The sequence below is a fragment of the Trachurus trachurus genome (assembly GCF_905171665.1).
Source record: "Trachurus trachurus genome assembly, chromosome: 1".
NCBI classification, from domain to species: Eukaryota; Metazoa; Chordata; class Actinopteri; order Carangiformes; family Carangidae; genus Trachurus; species Trachurus trachurus.
Genome location: NC_139891.1, coordinates 38,816,262 through 38,838,996, shown reverse-complemented (window position 1 = coordinate 38,838,996; position 22,735 = coordinate 38,816,262). Strand labels below are relative to the sequence as shown.

The following is a 22,735-nucleotide window of genomic DNA, read 5'->3' as shown; positions in this document are numbered from 1 at the left end:
CAGAGCGTTGTGGAGTTGTTGGATTGTGTATTTGATGAGTTTGCGTCTCTGCCCCGCTGATCTCAAAACAACATGCACCGATAATTAAAGGTAAGGAACCTACTGCTATGACTACAGGGATAATAGTGATAGGAGAATTTGACAAAATGTTGAACTAACCCTTTAAAAGAAACTAAATGTCAAAACAAAACAAAAAAACGTCCATTTATAGATCAAACTTTGTAAGAACAAAGTAAATGTGCTTGACGTCAGTTTTTTGTAAATTTCTCTTGAGGATCAAGTATAAAAATATATCTTCTTGTCTCTCAGTGTCTCTTCAGTGTCTCTCCGTCGTCTCTCCCACCAGTCGGTGGAAGACGGAGCGCTCGTCGCTGCAGAGAGCGGCCGGCGAGTCGAACTCCACCACCTTCCCTCCCTGCATCACCAGCACCCGGTCACAGTCCATGATGGTGTTGATCCTACACACACACACACACATATTTAATGAATGAACTGATGAGGTTTAGAGTAGGAGTGTCAACATCTACACGTGTAAACGGATACACTGATAACAAATCATAACCGTTTAGAAAAATCAATAATCGTTTACACGCCTTTTCCCCCTCCTACTCGATCATTTCTCACCAATATATACAGTACAGGCCAAAAGTTTGGACACACCTTCTCATTCAATGTGTTTCCTTTATTCTCACTGAAGGCACCAAAACTATGAATGAACACATGTGGAATTAACAAAAAAAGTGTGAAATAACTAAAAACATGTCTTTTCTTCTTTGTCTTATCTTTCTTCTTTTCTTCTTCCTCTCCTTCTTCCTCCTCCTCCTCTATCTCTGACCCCTCCAATTCTAGTTTCTTCTAAGTAGCCCCCCTTTGCTCTGATTACTGCTTTTTGCTCTTGGCATTCTCTTGATGAGCTTCAAGAGGTGAACCTGACCTGAACATGGTTTTCACTTCACAGGTGTCAGTCAGTGTGCCTTGTCAGGGTCCATTAGTGGAATTTCACTGAGAATCTACAATGTAAATAGTCATGAAAATAAAGGAAATGCATTGAGTGTGTCCAAACTTTTGGCCTGTACTGTATATATTATTTTTAGGGGTGATAACGTTGCCTGAAAGCTTCAGATAATAATGGAACTGCGTGTCAATCCCCCCTCACTTTATCTCTGCGTAGCCTACCCGTCTCTCTCCAGCTGTCCTTTCAAAATAAAGGCAGAGGGAAAAAAAATGTTCCAGCTCAACAAAACCTCTAGCCCCGCGGTCCCCCCAGAGTTAACACGGTACTACGAAGCTGGTTTCAACTTGCTCCTGACGCTCGGCTCAACAGGTGAAGAGCGTATTCCCTCAGCTGATCATCTATAGGAGGAGAAAGTCAACAGCAGCGGATCAGCTGATCTCTCCCTCCCTCTGATCCAGCTCCACTGGACTGTCAAAGTAAAGGTGACGCAGCTGTAATCAATCAATCAATCAATCAATCAATACAACTTTATTGTCCCTGCAGGGAAATTTGTCGTGGACAGTCATGTGCCGCAAGTAACTGCATTTCAAAGTTTCAGTGTCAAAAACGTTAGAAGGACATTAAAACAGACAAATGCAGCAGTAAATGAGTTAAATAGTGAAACAGCGGCGCTTTTATAGCAAATTTTATGATTCAACTCTGAACATAACCTGGACGGGACCACAGGTTACGAGCTAAGCATAAGTTACCGTGGTGATCTAGCCGGGTTAAAAGAGAGCCACCTTTGTAGTACAGGAGAGCCTGGCTTTAGACTCAACATACCACGCCCCCGCGGGCACACAAGCAGCGCCTCAATGTCATCTTGCAGCCTGGAGCTGAAATCAAACGCACCCCTTGAACCGAGTTGAAAACAGCGCCACTGAGCTTCTATAGAGAGCCGAAGCGGAAGCAGGAAGTAACAGCACCATGGGACTTCGATTCGAAAAAAGTCTCCATGTGAGTGAACGGGAGTCAAAGTTTTGTTTTGTGGTCCGTTTGAATTGTGCCATGAGAAAACTCTCTGTCCTCTACCTGTTTAAAACATCACATTTCATGAAGAGAAATCAGCAGTTTATCATAAAACGGCAACAGAAGAATGTATTTAGTGTGAAGACGCTCTACGGATACAGATCTGGTGTTGCACTAAAAACACGTCACCAACTGACACGGGAAAGAAAGGACGCCATGTGGTGACGTCACCTACACGACTTGTAGTCTTTGTGGTTACGGATTCTTCTGAATTTTACTATTTTAGTACTATTTTATTTTATTTTAATAGTTTTACAACAAACTGCTGATTTCTTTGCATGTTTTAAACAGGTAGAGGACAGAGTTTTTTCTCATGGCACAATTCAAACGGATCACGAAATAAAACTTTGACTCCCGTTTAGAGGTCCCATGGCGCCGTTACTTCCTGCTTCTGGTTAGGCTCTTTATAGAAGATTCCAGCACGGTGGCGGCAGACCCCCCCCGCCCCCCGTGATAGAAAGAGATCATAATCTCCCGTGTAACCGTGTCAGTGGCGCCGCCAGGATTCAATTTCAATGTACGCACAGAAAAGGCAAACACAACAAATGGGGGGGGGGGGGTTGTATCATGCCACGTAGCAATGGGACTCATCGCTCATTATTAATAAATAATAGCCAACTGCACAACTGAAAATATAAAGTAATGTTCTTGTTCTGATGTCTGGAAAAGGCTCATTTGTCTTTTTGACATTTCTATACTGGACCGGGCGTAATCATAGTGTAATAGGCGCCAGAAATCAAAAAGTGACAGATGACATGACGTAAATGACAATCACTGGCTTTTACGTTAGGCTTCCAGTGATTGGTTTAACAATCAATGAACTGAGCACGTTTAGCCTGTTACAAACAAGAATCTTTATCACACCCCCTCAAAATAAACAAAACTGCTTTTTTTCCCCCCACCTATAAAAAAAATTGTACGCACAGTGCGTACAGGATTCCGGCTGGCGGCGCCACTGAACCGTGTACACGTCGGTTAGAAGCGCCGGTTACACGTGTAGAAACAATTGTAAGCGTTGCCACCCCTAGTTTAGAGTGTGAACTGTGTGTGAGGACAGAGAGGAGAGGACGTGGAGAGGAGAGGAGAGGAGAGGAGAGGAGAGGAGAGGAGAGGAGAGGAGAGGAGAGGAGAGGAGAGGAGAGGACGTGGACCTGTGGGCGATGGTGAGGACGGTCTGGTCCTGGAACGTGTCTCTGATGGTCCGCTGCAGCAGCTCGTCCGTCCTCTGGTCCACGCTGGCCGTCGCCTCATCGATGCACAGCAGCTGCAGCATGAAGAGACTCCAATCAATAATCAATACCAGGACACCGAGGAGGATATCTGTTGCTAGGTTACTGGACGAAAACTGCGTTAGTCTCTGCATCGACATCCTCAGAACTTCCTCAGATTTGGTACAAAGTGATCAAAGGTCACAGTGAACTCATAAAACAAGGATTTGACCTTGTAAATGCAACATACACAAATAGAATAAAATAAACTGGTATAAAATAAAAAAATAACATAAAATAACATTGAACTTTAACTTTAAAAACAAACACTCAAGTCTTAAAGTAGTCGTAGTTAAAGGGATAGTTCAACATTTTGGCAAATTGGCCCATTGCCATAATCCCTATAGTCATAGCAGTAGGTTCGTTACCTTTAATTGTCGGTGCAAACTGTTTTTTAGAACGGTGGAGCAGAGCCGTGAGCTGCTCAGAGCTACGCTACGGAGGCTCATTATGGGATTTCTTGGTTTCCCTCATCAAACTCATCAAATACACAATCCAACAACTCCACAACGCTCTGGTGGACAAGTTGTGACCTGCACATTCACCACGCTATGAGATAATAACACAACGTTACCAGACAGTTGTTTTAGAGGGAAATTCATGTAAAACCGCTGATGCACGTTGCCTTCAGGGACAGTTTTTCATCATCAGTCTCTGCATTTCCCTCTAAAACTACTTGTTGGATTGTGTATTTGATGAGTTTGATGAGGGAAACCAAGAAATCCCATAATGAGCCTCCGTAGCGTAGCTCTGAGCAGCTCACGGCTCTGCTCCGCCGTTCTAAAAATAGCTTGCACCGACAATTAAAGGTAACGAACCTTCTGCTATGACTATAGGGATTATGGAGATGGGACAATTCGCCAAAATGTTGAACTATCCCTTTAATGAGGAGCCAGTTATTTGGATTCAATCAGATCACATGTTGTTGTTATGGAAACTGAACTACAGGAGATTGTTGTTGTCACAGACGGGTGAAGAAGGTGCGGCTCGTCTAATCCTCAACCATTCAGATTCTATTTATAGACCATCAATGGTGTTTTGTGAATAAACGTTGTGTTTTTATTGTTGGTGGGATTAAAAAAAAAAAAAATCATATCAATTCCAACTCTGGGTTCAAATATCAACTCACAATAGAAACAAACAGAGCAGCAGTTTGTCATTTTGAGTTTAATCTTCTTGTAAAACCAACACTTCCTCCTCCTCCTCCTGCTGCTGCTGCTTCACATTAAAAAGTCTCAAACTCCTTCTGAACGAGAAACATGTTGCGTTGCTGTGTTTCCTGGACCAGAGCAGGTTTTGTTTTATATCCTATCAGGTGATGTTACGTAATAATTTGTTTCTGCTCAAACTAATCAAAAACATTACTAGTACTAACAGGGTATATACACAAATCTTTGAGTCAATTTACTACCATTTAATACCTTTTTTCACTACCTTCAGATTTTTTTTAATACCACCACGACATCGAGTTGCACCAAGTATCAATCAGAAAGATTTTATGACATGTACATAGATTTTATCATCCAACACTTACTTACATCATTACCATTACCCAGGAGACTCGGTTGCACAACAGGGCATCATCCATAAGTCATCAGGAACATTTGATCAAAAATAAAATATCTTATCATGCCTTTCTCAATCACCAGCCTCTCTCCCCTGATCCCACCCTCACCTGCCCCCCCCCCCCCCCCCCCCTCACTCACTCACCTCACTCCACCTCCCTCCCTCACCCAGTTTGCCTCGCTCCGTCTTCCTTCCTCACCTCCCTCCCTCACCCAACTCACCTCACTAACTCTTTAAATAAATACCTGGTTCTGTCTCTACCGTCACAGAACACAGTGGTAGGCCATATATATGTTTTTTTTTACATCAGTGTGAAAAGTTTCAACAATGTCCGCACATCTGCACCGTCGGTCTGTGTCTCACGTGCGTTCCATCTGACCTCAGCTCTCAGTAGAAGCTGCAGCTGCTGCAGGTGTCTGTATCTGTAGCGCTTCGGGGCTTCCTGCCCTTTCAAACGGAGCAGACCCGGACCCGGTCCGACTAAACACCGGGCTGGCGGTAGAAGGTTCATGGAGCTGTGAGCCGCGAATGCATGAAAAAAGAGCACATCGGATGTGCGGCGCGTGACGTGCATCTACATTGACACACACATAGGCTACATCAAGGCGCCTGTCATCTCAATTTAAGTCTTCTGCAAACTTGCATTTTCCCATATTCAAAACGTTTTGCCACACACTAAAATCCGAAGAGATTCACTAGCACTTCTATCCGCCTGACAACTATGCGCGCGAAGACGATTTTAGATTTCTAGCGGCCAATGAATACAATGAATTGATATGACGTCAATATCATTCCTTTTTTTTTTAAGTAGCGGCGCAAGCAAGTAATGCTTTATTTATTTTATTACGCCTATTTCATCAAAATAAAACCAGTCATTGTCCAAAAGAAAAAAAATAATACCTATTCTTTAAAATTAATACCTTTGGACCAAATTTATCACTTTTTAAGGCCATTAAATTTTGCTTTTTTGATTTATCACTTTTTAATACTTTTTAAAACCCCGCGGACACCCTGACTAATAAAAACGTTGGATCTTGAACACATCACATTTTCCTGCAGCGTGAACAGCCGAGATCAGACCGACGATCACTGAGCGACTTCTGTGTCGTGAGTTGCTTGCGATCTACAACCGCAACACTAGATGGGAGGAATTCTTACACAATGGACCATTAACTTAACTCTACTAAACAGAGTGTGTGTCTCACCTTGGCCTGAGTCAGCAGAGCTCTGGCCAAACACAGCAGCTGCTTCTGTCCCACTGAGAAGAACCGACCTCGTTCTCCCACCTCAGCATCCAGACCACCTGACACACACACACACACACATTAGAGAGGAAGTCTTATTAATAATAATAATCATTTCTTACTGATTCAAACTGTGAAATGAGGCAGAAAATCACATGATCATATTTATATTTGTTCACGTTTATCTCTGTGATGCAGAACTAAGATAGGATAAACTTTATTGATCTCTGGGTGGGAGATCACTGACACTGTGTTACAGCAGCAGCAAATAACGACAACAAATAGAGAAAAAAAAAATAGAGAAAATAAAATAGAATTTCTCTTTTCATGTGTATTATGTCCGAGCTCTTTTAAAGAACTTTAAATCTTGATCTTGGATTTGCACTGCAAGTCCTCTGTTTTTATACAAATCAATATTTCATGCAGCAAACTCATATTTTATTCTCTGTTTAAGTCTAGTTTTTATTTATTTTACTGTACTTTATTTTATTCTTTTTTTCAACAATTTCCAATTTTTCCAATTTTCACTATTTGGAGTTTTATTTAAAATTTTAAAAACTGTATGTTTTTTTTCCACATTTCCAATTCTTACAGCTAAATGTTTCATTTTTATTGTGTAGCACATTGAGATGCCCTTTGGTATAAATTGCGCTATAATGAATGAATTAATTTATTTCGAACATAAAATATAAAATTTTAAAACAAGAAAAGAATACAAACAAAAAGAGCAGTGTCCAAAAAGGAGCAGGTAGAAGTAAAACTTATATGACGCTACCCCTTTCTTACTTAACAAGTGGTAGCGTAGATTCATCCACATTAACGTGAGACTTTTTTATAACCAAATAGAAACTCCTCGTTGTCCCTTTAAATCCTGCTATATAAATAAAATTGGATTGTATTGTATTTTGTGAAGCACCTTTTACCTTGGTTTAGAAAGGTGCTATAGAAATAAAGTTTATTATTATGATGATGATGATGATGATGATGATGATGAAGAGCTCACCCATCCTTTGGACTGCGTTGCCGAGGTGACAGCGGTCCAGGACGTCCAGCAGCTCCGGGTCTCGGTGTCGTCCACACGGGTCCAGATTCTCCCGGACGGTCCCGCTGAACAGGAACGGGTCCTGAGGGATGATGGCCAGCCGGGACCTGCAGGGGGCGCCACACACACACACACACACACACACACACACACACACACACACACACACACACACACAGATCATTAACACTTTTATCATCATATTTGTTTTGTATTTCATTCTGATTTATACAAAATAAATGAATGAAATGAAACTAGAGTGTACATTTTTCCTTGTTATTGTTCTTTTTTTTTTTATATATATATATTTATTTATTCCACTTTGGTTCAGAGAATTCACCTTACAAATCAACGATACATAAGTGGGTTTTTTTTTTCCCCCTCCCATCCCACCCGATGTCTCCCCCACAAACGAAACTACCAAACAAATTTACAAAACAAACAAAGAGATAAATAAATAAAGAAAGAAAAGTAAATAAACAATAAGAAATAAAATAATAATAATAGCAATCATAACAGTAACAATGTATATATATGTATAATAGTAAAAAAAAAAAAAAAAAAAAAAAAATGAAGAAAGGAATTATAAATCTTTTATCCAAAATCACATTATCAGCATGAGCACATATATACAGCAGTTAGAAAAATACGTATCTTAGTCTAATGATGTACAATTCATATTCTCAAAATGCGATATAAGAGGTTGCCAGTGTTCATAGAATTTATCGGTGGATCCCCGAAGTGTAAATTTGTTATTGTTCATTTCTGTTGTGAAAATGTGAAAAACTTTAATTATCTGGCTTCGTTTTCCAAACACTGATAAAAATCCACAGTTAGATTTGCTAAGAGTTTAATGTTGAGTTTTATTAGAGAGAGAGATTTGTTTTACTATATAGATTTAGTCATGTTCTTGTTTGAGATTGATTGAGACACTTTTCCTTTAGACGACAAAGACAAGTAACGTTTTTCTTTTGAATTTTAAGCTATTTTTTTAAATTCAAGACTTTTAACCCTTTATTTGACTCTTATTGAAATAGTTGGAAATCCATTATTCATAATTCATTATTGGACGTTATGAGAAGAGTTTTTAGTTTTTTCTGCAAATAAAGCTCAATTCAAAGGTAACGGTTTTTCTAAAATGTGTATACATAAAAAAAAAAATGTTAAAAGACAATATGACAATACAATACAAACAATATTAAATAAAAACACACAGATAAAGTCAAAGGAATATTTTAATACTTACTCTAAACTTGAGTCACTTTTTATTTGTCAAAAATAAATTAAATAAGTCTATATTTCAAGTTTGTTTTGTAGCGGAAGCTTCTCGAAGCTCCTCTTGAACCGGGAAGAGGAGCTTCGAGAAGCTTCCGCTACAAAACAAACTTGAAATATAGACTTATTTAATTTTTTTTCGGGACAATTTCTCATGTCGGGGCTTCAATACCAGAGGGACATTACAGACGAGCAGCATGGAGGTATCTGGATGTTTCTTGGTGTGTCTTTTTGTTACGAAGACAGTTGGTATCCATTTGCAACCGTTATACGAGTGAAATTTTGAGTGAACTATTCCTTAATGACACCTCCTCCTCCTCCTCCTCCTCCTCCTCCTCCTCCTCCTCCTCCTCCTCCTCCTCCTCCTCCTACCTGAGCTGTGTGAGCCCCACGGTGCTGACGTCCAGCCCGTCCACCAGGATCTGTCCCCGGTCCAGCTCCACCATGCGGAACAGCGCCAGGAACAGCGTGGACTTCCCCGAGCCGGTCCGACCCACCACGCCCACCTTCTCCCCGGGCCGAACCTCCACGCTCACCCCGTCCAGCGCGTTGGGAAGCCCGTCACGGTACGACAACACGGCGCCGCGGAACTCCAGCCGGCCGCGGTCCGGCCACGAGGACGACAACTGACACACAGAGAGACACAGATTGTTTCTATGTTTATTCCTCTCTCAGCCCCAGAAGAAGAGTTAAACCCTCCTCTCCTCCATGTGCACTTGTTTTCAATGAGAAATGAATCCATGGAGCGGTGGATAAGGTTTTACCATGTGTATATCTGTGTAGTTTCATCTGTCATTCTTTAAACTTTTTTTGAGAAATTTTACCACTTTTTCTAGATTTTGCTTTAAACTTTCTTTGAGAAATTTTTACTAGTTTCTTCTAGAATTTTTTGAGAAATTTTTGAGAAAATATTTTCCTTTTTTTTTTATCACTTTTTTCTAAAAAAGACTTTTTTCCAGAATTTTCTCAACAATATTTCCACAAATTCACACCATTGGCCCTAATTTGAACTAAAAAAGTAATTTTCTTCAGTCTCAGGACAAATATTTGTGACGAGAGCTGGGACACCGGGTCGGAGGCTCTGATCTTACAAGGTTGGTTTTCAGCCAAGAGACGCTCCATTCTCCCTGGAACTAGGTACAAGTCAGTGGTTTAACCAGAACTAGAGACAAGGGACACATGGAGCTGAGTTAAGGTGGAAATACTACAGAGTTCCTCTTTAAAGATGTGCAGTCCATGGCTCTTTAACTTATCTATGAAATAATTCGAGACCGGCTGTACGCTCGGGCAAGAGGGGGCAATCAAACTTTTAGAAGTTGAGAAAGAAATTAATACATTACCCACAAACTTACAAACAAAAATATATTCCACTGCTTTTGTGAAGCTAAGACTTTGGTAAACCTATTTCAAGCACCAAAACAGTTGTTCCTCGTGAATGAAGGTGTGTTCACAAGGGATTTGAACATTTTCAAAAAGTGGACATCAAATTTCCAGAATTTGGCCTAAATTATTTATTTATACAGTGCTCTAGGAAAAAAATGAAACAATGGCTGTAAATAGAGCTGCGATTGCTCTGAATATTAAGACATAAAACACTTGTATTGTTACATCTGCAAGCACCTTGAAAAGATGAAATACACTCTGTCTGCCCCCTCACATATACTGTATCTATATAGAACCAGCCCCGAAATAATCTCTTACATGCTTAGAAAATATGACAAATTTATCATAGAACAAAACAAAAACATGTTGTTTTTGTTTTTAAACCAGCTCTGTGCTGCTCCTCGAACTGTCACTCAGAAGAAGATAAAACAGGTCCAACACTGGAAACACTCATCAACTCTTTCTGGTGCTGGAGACTTATGTGATTTAATAAAAGATTCAGATTGAATGTTAACGTCTAAACTCTGAGGTGAGACCCGACCGGAGCAGCCGTTGCCGTGGTGACGTGGCTCACCTGCGGGTTGAGGTGCTGCGGCTCGGCGGGCAGCCCGGTGGCGTACTCCTCCGTCCGCTCCACGCTCACCAGCTGCATCTCGGTCTGCGTGAAGCTGAAGATGAGACCGGACAGCAGCGAGGTGATGGACAGAGCGTAGGACAGAGACAGACCCACCAGACCTGAGGAGGAGAGAGGAGCCACAGGTTCAATCAATCAAACTTTATTTATAGACCCTTTCAGAGAGTATAAACAAAGACAGGTGTTACCAAGGATACTAATTAAGGCTCCATTCCATTTAGTGTACCAGAGCGTTTTCTAATGAGCCACACCTGTCTTTGTTTATACTCTCTGAAAGGGTCTATAGAGACCTTTTCATACAAAACACATGTAGCACAAAGTGTTTTACACCATAAAAGCAGACAAAACAAAGCAAAAATAAAACTCAAAGTCACGCAGCGACATACACACACACACACACACACTCAGTTATAAAGCTTAAAAGAAGGCAACTGAAGCGCTGTCTTACTCTACAATTTCCCGTGAGGAAACACCAGGGACTGGATAAAACCAAATAATTTAATGAAATGATAAAAAATAACTAAAATTATACCATAAATATGCTAAGACTAAAAAGATTAAAAGTAAAAATGAATATAAAATAAAATAAAATAAAATAATAATAAAAATTTAATAAACAGTAAAAATCGATAAATGCAATAAAAGGATAGGAAAACTAATAAAATAGTCAAACCTATAAGTAAAATCTAATCAAAGATTAGTTAGAGCGCTGCACAGGCCTTTCGGACTTTCCAGATAGTTCGGATCAAAGTGACAGGTGTGAAAGCCCCCCCGGACCACGGTCCGGACTAAAGACCGAGTCTTTGGTCTCGGTCCGGACTATCCTGGACCAAGGTCCGCTGCTGCGTAGTGTGAAAGCTTTTTTTTGGGGGAAGGTTCGAACTATCAAACCAAATACAGGAAGTCACGTCAGATTCACTCGTGCCGAAAAAAGTAAATAACAGAAAAAAAGGAAAGAGGAGCCGCGGCAACACTTGGGGAGAGAAGGAGATCAAATATTATATCCAGATTTGGTCAGAGGGGTGGGTGTGTCAGTAGCCATGTTTCCATCCAAAGTGATTCGAATCACTGGGAAATGCGCATTAAAAGAAATTCGAATCCAGTGTGTTTCCATCTACGGACTTTGCCCCCCCCCCCCCCCCCCCCCCCCCCCCCCCCCCCCCCCCCCGGCCGGACGGACGGACTGACGGTCTGATTTGAACACATTAGCACGATTTAGCGCATATGTTTATTACCTTCATAACGCGACCCGTCCGTGAGAGACAGAGAGAGACTTTATTAATGATAAACACTGGATTCGATAAGTTTTGTTTTTACTGAGGAGGAACTATGAAGAAGTGCAGTAACATCATTATGAAGGTGTGTGGGGGCTTTTATTTTGCCGTGGCGGTGCAGAAACCCTGATGTTGTCTAGTGAGTGAACTGCAAACACGGGAGCCGACGGGGTGAACGTGCGCTACGTCACACTTAATTCAAATCATCAACCAAAACCCGGCCATAGCAGCGTATTTCAGTTTGTGTGAATCAGGGGATTTTAATTAGAATCACGGCGTTTCCATCATCATTTTTCGATGCGATACATTCTAGATGCATCTAAACAGCTGATGGAAACGCACCTAGTGTACACTTGTAAACGTTTACATGGAATTAAACAGTAGAGTGTTTAATATAAATCCCCAAACGATACATGCATTTTTTTTATATAGCCTATTTTTTTATACATTGACCCGAATATATTTTTTTCCGTCGAAAAAAGTCTGAAAAAGACGGATATTTATCAGCGGGTGACACCAAACAACATCTGCCCCAGCAAGTCAGAGCTGTTATTTCTCTGGAGAGATGCATCACAGCAGCGTGAAAGAAACTTTACTGGACTAAATGGAAACAATGGAACAAAACAAAAAGCTGTGTATTAGGTGTGAAAACAGCCTAAGTCTCACCTGGATCCACGGAGCTGAACTGGTGCTGGACGACGGCGATGGCGGCGAGGCCCGTCACCACGGCGACACCGATCATCTGCAGGCGGATGTCGAGCCACTGCATGGCGGCGTTGCTAAGGAACAGGCAGCGCTGGTTCAGCTCCAGACGGCGCGTGTTCTCCTCCTCGAACCTGCAGAGAGGAGGTCAAAGGTCGGAGAGGAGTGACTTTAACTCATAAACGACATTAAACTACAAACAGGAAGAAGAAGACTGTGTTGATTAAAGCTTCAAAAAGTTTAGATGTGAATAGAACAGGACCAGACGTGGCGTTGTTTCCTCTTTTCACCGACAGCTCCACTCTCCCTTACTTACACTAACTACTGTTATTGTTGAGGCAGAGAATTGTGGGATTTGTAGTTTTTGAACGATCGCAGGTTGTGCTCTTTCTTTTTTGTAATTTTCCCGGTTCACACATGTTTGTTTTTTTCAGGGGCAAATGCGAGTGAAATGCTCGCCCATGGTGGGCATAAGAAAATTTAAGATCTGTCTAAAATTATTTAAGACTTGAACACAATAATTCAACAAATTTGAGACATTTTAAGGCCTAAAATTTAGATTTATACATTTTAGACTTTTTAAGACCCCGCGGATACCCTGATTTTGTCGCATTCTTCATGTATTTTATCTTTATTCACTCTTTTCCTTTAGATGACAATGAAATAAAATGTTTTTCTTTTGAATTTGAGGCAAATAAAATGAAACTGTTGTAAAATAATCTGTTTCTTTGAAAACGCATTTTGCAATTTGACCAAATTAAATCAACAGTGACGCATTAATTTGTACAAATATTAAATAAAACTCAGAAACAAACCAAACAAACACACCTGAGGCTTCACACCAGGAGAGTTCAGACCTGATTTTCACCTCAGACGCTGAGTACTGATTTAGTTAAATTGATCTTTTCTTTGTTTTTATTTTTATTCTATTTCAATTACTTGTATTTTATTTCATTTTATTTTATTTCAAACCATTTCCTCTTCTTCTTGTATCTCTGACAAACTCACACATGCACAAAGCTGAATAAGTTGCCGAGTTGCTAACCCTATTTGCCCACAGAAAAGAAAGAAAAAATCATGAATTAACTATTAATTCATTAATTGTGTTCATATGTTGTGTAACAGCTCCTGTTTTGATAAATGTAGTAAATCATTCAGCTAATGTTTATTTCTCTTCCTAGTGATTTTCAGAATAAAAGCCCGGTGTGTGTGTGTTCTCTCTCCCTCTCTGACCTGGCGGCGCTGCCGCTGGCCCGGATGGTGGCGAGCCCCGTCAGCGTCTCGGTGAAGTGTGAGTAGACGGGCGACAGCGTGAGGCTGCAGAGCCGGCGCAGCTCGCGGGCCGTGTGGCGGTAGCGGCGCTGCACGCGGTGGTACAGCAGCGCCAGCGGCAGCAGCGGCAGCAGCAGCCAGCGCAGCCCCAGGCTCAGCACCGCCACCAGGCCCAGCAGAGAGAACACGTTGGCCAGCAGGATGTTCAGCACGAAGGGAAGCCCGTCGTCCACGCTGCTCACGTCAGAGGAGAACCGGTTCAGCACGCGGCCCAGAGGCACCGTGTCGAAGAACGCCACCGTGGCCTGGAGCGGACAAAAAGAAGAAAAAAAACATTTATGTTATAGTCTCATAGTTATTTTATTCTATTTCATCACTTTCTTCTCTCTTATTGTTATCTTTCTTCTGAGTGTTTTTTAATTTTGTTCTATATCTCTATCCTGCATTTTATTCTATTTTATTACATTTTTATTGTTTTTTCTATATGTTTTATCATGTTATGTTATGTTATGTTTATTTATTTGATATGGACATCACAAATACATTGAGACTGTTCCAGTGGACAGACCAGATGCTTTGCTTGGGTGTGTTTAGCACAAGTGCTAATTTTCAACACCAGTCCATAGGCGGCTATTCTAAAAGCATGTATATATTATCAACAGTATAAGATAAAACCAAGTATAGTATATATATTTTTTAAATATATAGTTTTGGGCTTTTTGCCTTTTATTTGATAGCACATAGTGAGATAGACAGGAAAGGGGGAGGCAGAGAGAGGGGGAATGACATGCAGGAAAGGGCCGTCGGATGCGGGATTTGAACCGGGGCCGCCTGCACGAGGACTATAGCCTCAAAACATGGGGCGCCTGCTTAACCCACTGCGCCACTCGGCACCCCATTTTTATTGTTTTTTTTAATATATGTTTTATCATATTTTATTGTTTTTATTTTTATTTATATATTTATTTTTTTACTATTGCTATATTTTATTGTTGTTTTTAATCTTCGTGCATTAGTCTCCATGTCATTCTCCTTGTTTCACTCCTTATATACAGTATATATATACTTTTTCAATCAAAATGTAAAGCACTTTAAACGGCCTTTAAAGGTGTACAGAAATGGCCGTTTGTCCTGTTTGTCGCGCCGAGTTGTCACGAGCTGCAACACGAGTTTACCAGAGTAAGGAAAACGAATCTGATTGGTCGTTATCGAGCGGGCGGGATATTCAAAGCTTGGGGCGAGCCCGAGCTCCGTGTGTGTGTGCGTGTCTCAGACGTTTGAATGACGGATGACGGATCCAATATCAGTGGCTGGTGAATCGTGTACAGGCTGACGTATAATCCGTGCACCTGCATTATCCAATGAGAAAAAAAAAATACACACTTTCATCCCGGATTTACTCAAAAATAGAATTTTGCACAAAGTTTGGCCTACAACGTCTGATAGATGAGTTATTACATTAATTTTATGATCCAGAGTGGAATCAAATTTAATTTTCTTTTCTGTACACCTTTAATTTGCTTTGAAAGGTGCTATATAAATAAAATGTGATTAATTGATTTTCTTCTGTTTTATTTCTCTCGTCTGGCCTCTTTGTGGATTAATTTATCTAACTTAATCAATGGATCACAGGACTTCACACACACATACACACACACACACACACACACACACACACACACCCCTACCTTGAGGACGCGGTCCAGCAGTCTGTTGTGCACGGTGGCGGCGGCGCTGACGGCTCCGTAGGCGAACAGAAACGCTCTGAGCGCCGTGAAGACGGTGTTGGCCGCGCCGATGCAGCCGTACACCAGCAGGTAGAAGTTCACATCGTTGGAGCTGGAGTCGACCGGAGGAGACGACAGAGAGGGAAGAGGACACCTGGAGGGGGACAGCAGCATCGTTACCATGACAACTGTGGAGGGTTTTTAAAAGGGATAGTTCAACATTTTGGCAAATTGGCCCATTGCCATAATCCCTATAGTCATAGCAGTAGGTTCGTTACCTTTAATTGTCGGTGCAAGCTGTTTTTAGAACGGCGGAGCAGAGCTGTGAGCTGCTCAGAGCTACGCTACGGAGGCTCATTATGGGATTTCTTGGTTTCCCTCATCAAACTCATCAAATACACAATCCAACAACTCCACAACGCTCTGGTGGACAAGTTGTGAGCTGCACATTCACCACGCTATGAGATAATAACACAACGTTACCACACAGAGTTGTTTTAGAGGGAAATACAGAGACTGTTGATGAAAAACTGTCCCTGAAGGCATGAATTTACCTCTAACACTGCAAAAACTCAAAATCTTTCCAAGAATATTTGTCTTATTTCTTGTCAAAATGTCTCATTTCTAGTCAAAACTAATCTCTTTCCACTCACATAAGACTCATCACCTAAAAATTAACTTGTTTTTAGATCATTTTCACTTGTTTCAAACTAATTTTCACTTGTAATAAGTAGAAAAATCTGCCAATGAAAACAAGTTTTTTTTGTGCTTGTAATAAGAAAGAAAAACTTGCTCCACTATCAGATTATTTCAAGTGAAAATCTGCTTGAAAGAAGTAAAAAGTGTCTAAAAACAAGCTACTTTTTAATGTGATGAGTCTTATTTTAAGTAGAATGAGATTTGTTTTTGACTAGAAATAAGACAAATATTCTTGGTAAGATTTTGAGTTTGGTAACGTTGTGTTATTATCTCATAGCGTGGTGAATGTGCAGCTCACAACTTGTCCACCAGAGCGTTGTGGAGTTGTTGGATTGTGTATTTGATGAGTTTGATGAGAAGAAACCAAGAAATCCCATAATGAGCCTCCGTAGCGTAGCTCTGAGCAGCTCACGGCTCTGCTCCGCCGTTCTAAAAACAGCTTGCACCGACAATTAAAGGTAACAAACCTACTGCTATGACTATAGGGATTATAGCAATGGGCGAATTTGACAAAATGTTGAACTATCCCTTTAAGGCACAGTTTGATGTTTCTGCTGTTGAATTATAGTGTTTTAATAACATTTTAATTATGAACTGATTGTTTTCTTCTTACTATGAACTAAACCACACCCTGATGATTCAAGACTGTAAAATCAATTATATAAATGATAATTATTCATCAATAATAACAACAACACACTAACAATAAAAAAAAGTATTTTGCTGATTTGCAAATTGCTAATCAGAGGAAATGACAAAACAACAACTATGAATGTGATAAATGTGATAAATAATGAATATATAAATCAATATAAACCAGTTTGTTCAAGCCGTTACAGACGTACATTAATGGTCCCGGTGAGAAGAGCAGCAGCTGAGGCGACGGGCCGAAGGAGCCGTTGGTTCTGGAGGAACCGTTGTTCTTCAGCTCAGAGATCCAGTGGGACAACCACCAGTCAGACACGTTCTTAGAGGCTGAGACACAAACACACACACACACACAAACACACAAACACAGCAACACAGCAACACACAAACACAGGAGGTTGGATGTGGAAATATGAAACAAGAAACTCAGAATTTACCAAATGTCAGTCGGGACATCCTTAACTGTTGTATTTTCTGTGTTTCATCAGTTGTCACGTTGGTTTATGGAAATAAATATTGAAAACCATCAGTCGAGTCCACAATCTTTCGGAGGTTATGCTACACTGATAATTAGTTTAGTTTAAGTTTATTTCGGACATGTTAAAAGAAATAAAACATAATACAGAAATGGACAGACATAACATATAAAAACTTTGCAAAGACAACATATGTACAAAAAAATAAAATAAAATAATTGAAAATAAAGGTAATTGGATTTTTTTTTTTGTTTGTTTGTTTTTTCATATCCGAAAAGGGGTGGGAAGAAGTAAAACTTATTTACTCCCACCCCTTATTCATAAATTATCTATCAAGTTATCTAGTCATTATCATCTATACAGTAAGTATAGTACAGTTAATTTATGAGTTATTTAACTGGATTTATTCTAATATATTATTATATCTATATACATATAGATTTATTCTAACATATGATTACTAATCTTTATCTCTCTATAGTCATATAATTAAAGGTAACGAACCTACTGCTATGACTATAGGGATTATGGCAATGGGCCAATTTGCCAAAATGTTGAACTATCCCTTTAACTATAATAACCAGGTCTAACTCCAACCTTGCATGAGCAGCAGAGAGACCAGGACGGCCGAGGCCAAGGCTCCTCCCACCGCCGACCAGTAGGTGGCGTAGACTCTCCACGCGAGGCCGCCGGTCTGCTTCTGCTCCGCCGCCGCCTGCAGCAGCTCCTCGTCCTCGTCCACACGCAGCTCGGGGATCGAACCTGGAGCGTCCTCGTCCTGCTCCGAACCATCTGAGGATGGAGAAGAGAAGAGAGTCGGTCAGAGAATCAGTCGACAGGAAGAAGTGACGAATCAGTGTTTTTTAACTTCACCTTTCTCCTTGGTGTTGTGGTCGTTCTTCCGTTTCTTCGGCACCGACTCCACCAGAGGAAGGATTTCAGCCGGGGTCCCTGAAGAAGAAGCAATTTAATCACAGCTGCACGTTGACGTTCCCATGTTTTTTTTTTTTTTTTCAGTTTCTGCCACTTTTAAATTAATTTTTCTAATAGCTATTATTGTTTTTTACTGTCTTATTTCTTTCTTTTCCTGTTTTTACTGTATTTTTTGTTTTGTTTTTGATTGTATTTCAGTGCCTCTGTAAAACACTTTGAATTGCCTGGTGTATGAATTGTGTTATACTAATACATTTGCCTTGTCTTGCCTTATTGAAGTAAAACTAAAAACAGAAGCAGAAACTAAACAAGTAAAAACATATTCCATCCTTTTTGCTTTATTTTCATCTTATTTTTTATAGTTTTAATGCTTTAATTATTCAGTGAGGGGAAGAAGGGAAGGGAAGGGAGGGAGAATAGGGAGAAAAAGTTTGCTTTGTTTCTTGCTTGTAAGAATGTCCTGTTTGATTTACTGTAAATTGCAAACAAAACTAATAAACACATGCTTGAAAAAAAAAAAAACAAGTAAAAACAGGAAATAAGGTATAAAAACGTCCTGATTTATTCCATAAGGAAGTGTATTATATTCACTTGAGTAATTTATTTTTTGGTTTGTTTTTTTGAATATTTTTTTTCTGTTTTTCTGACTATTATTTCGTGGTAATTTTTTTCTGACTCAACGAGATTTCAAAATCCCGCGAGAAGCTCCCACCTGCAAGTAACGTTCAAGCCTCTACTTAATCATGGATCTATTAGATCTTATATAATATAATACATCCATGTCTTAGATCCATGAGATGCATCCATGGATATGCTCCACAAAAAATACAGTCGAGCTATCACCGGCATTGTAGATATTCAAAAGGAAAACCCACCAATTTTTCTTATTTTCAGTGTGTTCCCAGTAAATTCAGATTTATATTGAAAGGAAACTACATGTTATTACAGAACTCCACCTCAGAGAGAGTCACTCAGAAAATATCAGAGCAGTCTGACGCAGTGTTGTTTTCGTTAACGATGACGATGACGAAATATTTTCGTTGACGCCCCTTTTTTTCATGACGATAACGAGACGGTGACGAGACGAACATGGCTCTCTGATGACGAAAACATGACGAGACGTGTGTGAGTTTTCGTTGACGAGACGAGGACGGACGTAAATGTTAGTGGTCGGGCTGTGATCGCCTCTACATTACATATTATGGATTGTCATTACTAGCTTCACACGATTTAGCAACGGCTCCGTCAACAACAGAACAACGCTGCTGAGACGAGCCGCGGTGCGCCGCCGCCCGGTGCTTGTGATTAGAGCGGCAGAGAGCAGCAGGCAGTGATCCGCTGCTCTGGTGACCTCGGTCAGTGCGGTGCAGCCGCTCCGCGGCGCTGACGGGTGGTCAGACGTTCAAATGCATGACATTTCTGCTTATTGTGCGTGTAATCTGTCCATTAAAATCAACAAGTGTCTGCAACACTGCTGCATCCTTGTGTGGTTACGCCCACCACCTGACATGCAGCGCACATTCTGCTCAACACACCTGCCGTCACTCCATCAGAAAAAAAACTGAATGCACTACTGTTACCACTTTATCTGTGTGTAGGCTAATGCATAATCCTTAGACCATAAAGTATTTGGCATTGGGTGGAAACATTATGTGTAAAACCATTCCTTTATTGAATTAATTTGTTGGAAGACTTTTTTTTTTTTTTTTACTGAAACTGACTAAAACTAGACGAAAACCTTGTTGAGTTTTCGTCGACTAAAACTAGACTAAAACTATCACATATAGAAATGACTAAAATTGACTAAAACTAATAAGTATTTTCGTCAAAAAGACTAAGACTAAGACTAAATCTAAAATGCCTGCCAAAAACAACACTGGTCTGACGTAGCACCTTTATTTTGAAATCGGTCCTTACTATCGTTACTTGCATTTTGAAATCTCAATAAAAAATGACCACGAAAAACTGGATTTTTTTTATTATTCAAGTGAATGCAATACGCTTCTGTAATTCCACGATGCCCTCACACTGATTTACTGCCTTTATATAAACACTGAAAGAGCTCGAATCAGACTCTTGGTGCTGATGCATTTAGTTTATAATCCTTAACACGCTCATTATTATTGTTAAATCAAAAAACCTATATTTAACTGGTTCTAAAACATCTGTATTGAGTCATAATTTGTCCGTATTTCTCTGTCAGTCGTTCAGACCCAGATGTGTCCGTCCCACCTGTCCTGACGATGGTGCCGTTGTCCATCAGAACCATCACGTCCGCTCGGTCCACGAACTCCGTCCGGTGCGTGCAGAGGATTCTGGTCTTCCCCCGGAGAAGTCCCATGATGCATTTCTGCATGAGGTGAGCGGCCACGTCGGCGTCGACGGCCGCCAGCGGGTCATCGAGGAGATAGACATCTTTGTCCTGCAGACACACGGAGCGTCACATCATCAGCTGATCACACACAGTTTATTATATGTTTATTCATAGATTATTGGATGTTCAATACTCTGTTTGTCAGACCTGATGTTAAAGGAATAGTTCACCAAAAAATGAGTAACTCCGGAGTAGTTTTTTATTCCTCAAAGTGCATCTGGAGACCCGGGAGGCCGGTTCATAGTCCAACTAAACTTTATATGAGAGTAATAGGACCAGACACAAAAACGTTCATAAAACTACACAACAACCATTTAATATTCCTCCACACTGCTCGTCCACTGCAATCCAAGTGTCCTGAAGGGAGATAGTCCAGAGTTTACTGGAAACTACCTCATTTAGGACATTTTTACAACCTAAACAGTCCTGGATTGAATTTGCCTGGACACGTGAACATCAGAGCGCAATCCAGGACTGTTCAGGCTGTAAAAATGTCCTAAATGAGGTAGTTTCCAGTAAACTCTGGACTATCTCCCTTCAGGACACTTGGATTGCAGTGGACGAGCAGTGTGGAGGAATATTAAATGGTTTTTGTGTAGTTTTATGGACGTTTTTGTGTCGGGCGCTATTACTCATCTCTACTCCGGAGTATTCATCAGCATCAGGGGGAGTCAATAATGACTGAATTTCATTTTTTTTGGTGAACTATTCCTTTAACGGGTTTGTGTTCTCAGCCAATCAACAGTTAGACAGGGGTCCTTAAGATGATGTCATCAAAGTGGGCGGTCCTTCAGATCTTTCTCTGACAATGACTCTGAAACTGAATCTGGGTTTTGATTTTATAAATTGTGTAAAGACCTTTGAAACAAACTTTTTGTAAAAATGGGCTCTACAAATAAAATTACCTTGTCTTGCCTCATATTCAAATTTTTTGAGACACTGAATCTTATTAAATGTGAAGCCATAATCATTACAATAAAAAGAAATTAAATACATAAATAAAGACATGAGCTGTTTGTAATGGATCTATATAATGTCTTAGTTTCACTTTTTGAATTGAATTACTGACATAAATAAACTTCTCCATGATATTCTAATTTACTGAGATGCAGCTGTCTGTATCCACAGCCACTTCCTGTTTATCCTGCGGTGTCTCATTTTGTCCGTGAAGCTTGACGGTCACCATGACGATGACTCACCATGTAAACGGCTCTGGCGAGGGCCACGCGAGCTTTCTGTCCTCCGCTCAGAGTCACTCCGTTCTCTCCCACCTCCGTCCTGTCGCCGTTCGGCAAAACCTAAAGAAACAGTTCAGAATAAATAAATCTGTTAAACATCTGTAAAGATCTGTACTGATGGAAGAATAAAACGTGTTGATCGTACGTTGAGGTCGTCCGACAGAGCGCAGGCCTCCACCACCGTCTGGTAGAACACCGGGTCGTAGTTTTTGCCGAACAGGATGTTGGCTCGTACTGATGCATGCTGGATCCACGGCTCCTGAGCCGCCAGACCGAAGCCCGAGTCCCTGTCGGCCACGTAGACCACCCCGCTCTGTCTGCAGAGGAGAGAGAGACAGAGAGATTCTTTACTGTCTGTCTCGAGTAAAAACATAAATTTATCTTTAAAACAGCTCAATGAAGCATTAAAACACTCACTAAGAAAACATTGAACAACTGTAAAAACAAAAACAGTGCAGGCTATGTTTTCTTATTATAGGGACAGTTCAACATTTTGTCAAATTGGCCCATTGCCATAATCCCTATAGTCATAGCAGTAGGTTCGTTACCTTTAATTGTCGGTGCAAGCTATTTTTAGAACGGCGGAGCAGAGCAGTGAGCTGCTCAGAGCTACGCTACGGAGGCTCATTATGGGATTTCTTGGTTTCCCTCATCAAACTCATCAAATACACAATCCAACAACTCCACAACGCTCTGGTGGACAAGTTGTGAGCTGCACACTCACCACGCTATGAGATAATAACACAACGTTACCACACAGAGTTGTTTTAGAGGGAAATTCATGTAAAACCGCTGATGCACGTTGCCTTCAGGGACAGTTTTTCATCAACAGTCTCTGTATTTCCCTCTAAAACAACTCTGTCTGGTAACAAAACCAAGAAATCCCATGAGCCTCTGTAGCGTAGCTCTGAGCAGCTCACGGCTCTGCTCCGCTGTTCTAAAAAACAGCTTGCACCA

The 22,735-nt window shown here is 40.6% G+C and overlaps 1 protein-coding gene across 1 annotated transcript in view; it reads right to left on the bottom strand.

The window, feature by feature from the left end:
- Positions 1–217: 217 nt before the first annotated feature.
- Positions 218–22,735, bottom strand: part of abcc10 (ATP-binding cassette, sub-family C (CFTR/MRP), member 10) — a 36,734-nt gene continuing 14,216 nt past the window's right edge. Inside the window, exons 12-26 of the mRNA XM_083969868.1 lie at positions 21,924–22,095; positions 21,740–21,838; positions 20,399–20,588; positions 18,107–18,184; positions 17,831–18,025; positions 16,955–17,084; positions 15,372–15,564; positions 13,645–13,988; positions 12,376–12,545; positions 10,376–10,536; positions 8,791–9,044; positions 7,105–7,250; positions 6,063–6,160; positions 3,175–3,287; positions 218–458 (exon numbers count right to left, since the gene is read on the bottom strand). Coding sequence (XP_083825994.1) covers positions 317–458; positions 3,175–3,287; positions 6,063–6,160; positions 7,105–7,250; positions 8,791–9,044; positions 10,376–10,536; positions 12,376–12,545; positions 13,645–13,988; positions 15,372–15,564; positions 16,955–17,084; positions 17,831–18,025; positions 18,107–18,184; positions 20,399–20,588; positions 21,740–21,838; positions 21,924–22,095 — 2,485 coding nt within the window. The 3' untranslated portion in view covers positions 218–316. The remainder of the gene's footprint in view (positions 459–3,174; positions 3,288–6,062; positions 6,161–7,104; positions 7,251–8,790; positions 9,045–10,375; positions 10,537–12,375; positions 12,546–13,644; positions 13,989–15,371; positions 15,565–16,954; positions 17,085–17,830; positions 18,026–18,106; positions 18,185–20,398; positions 20,589–21,739; positions 21,839–21,923; positions 22,096–22,735) is intronic.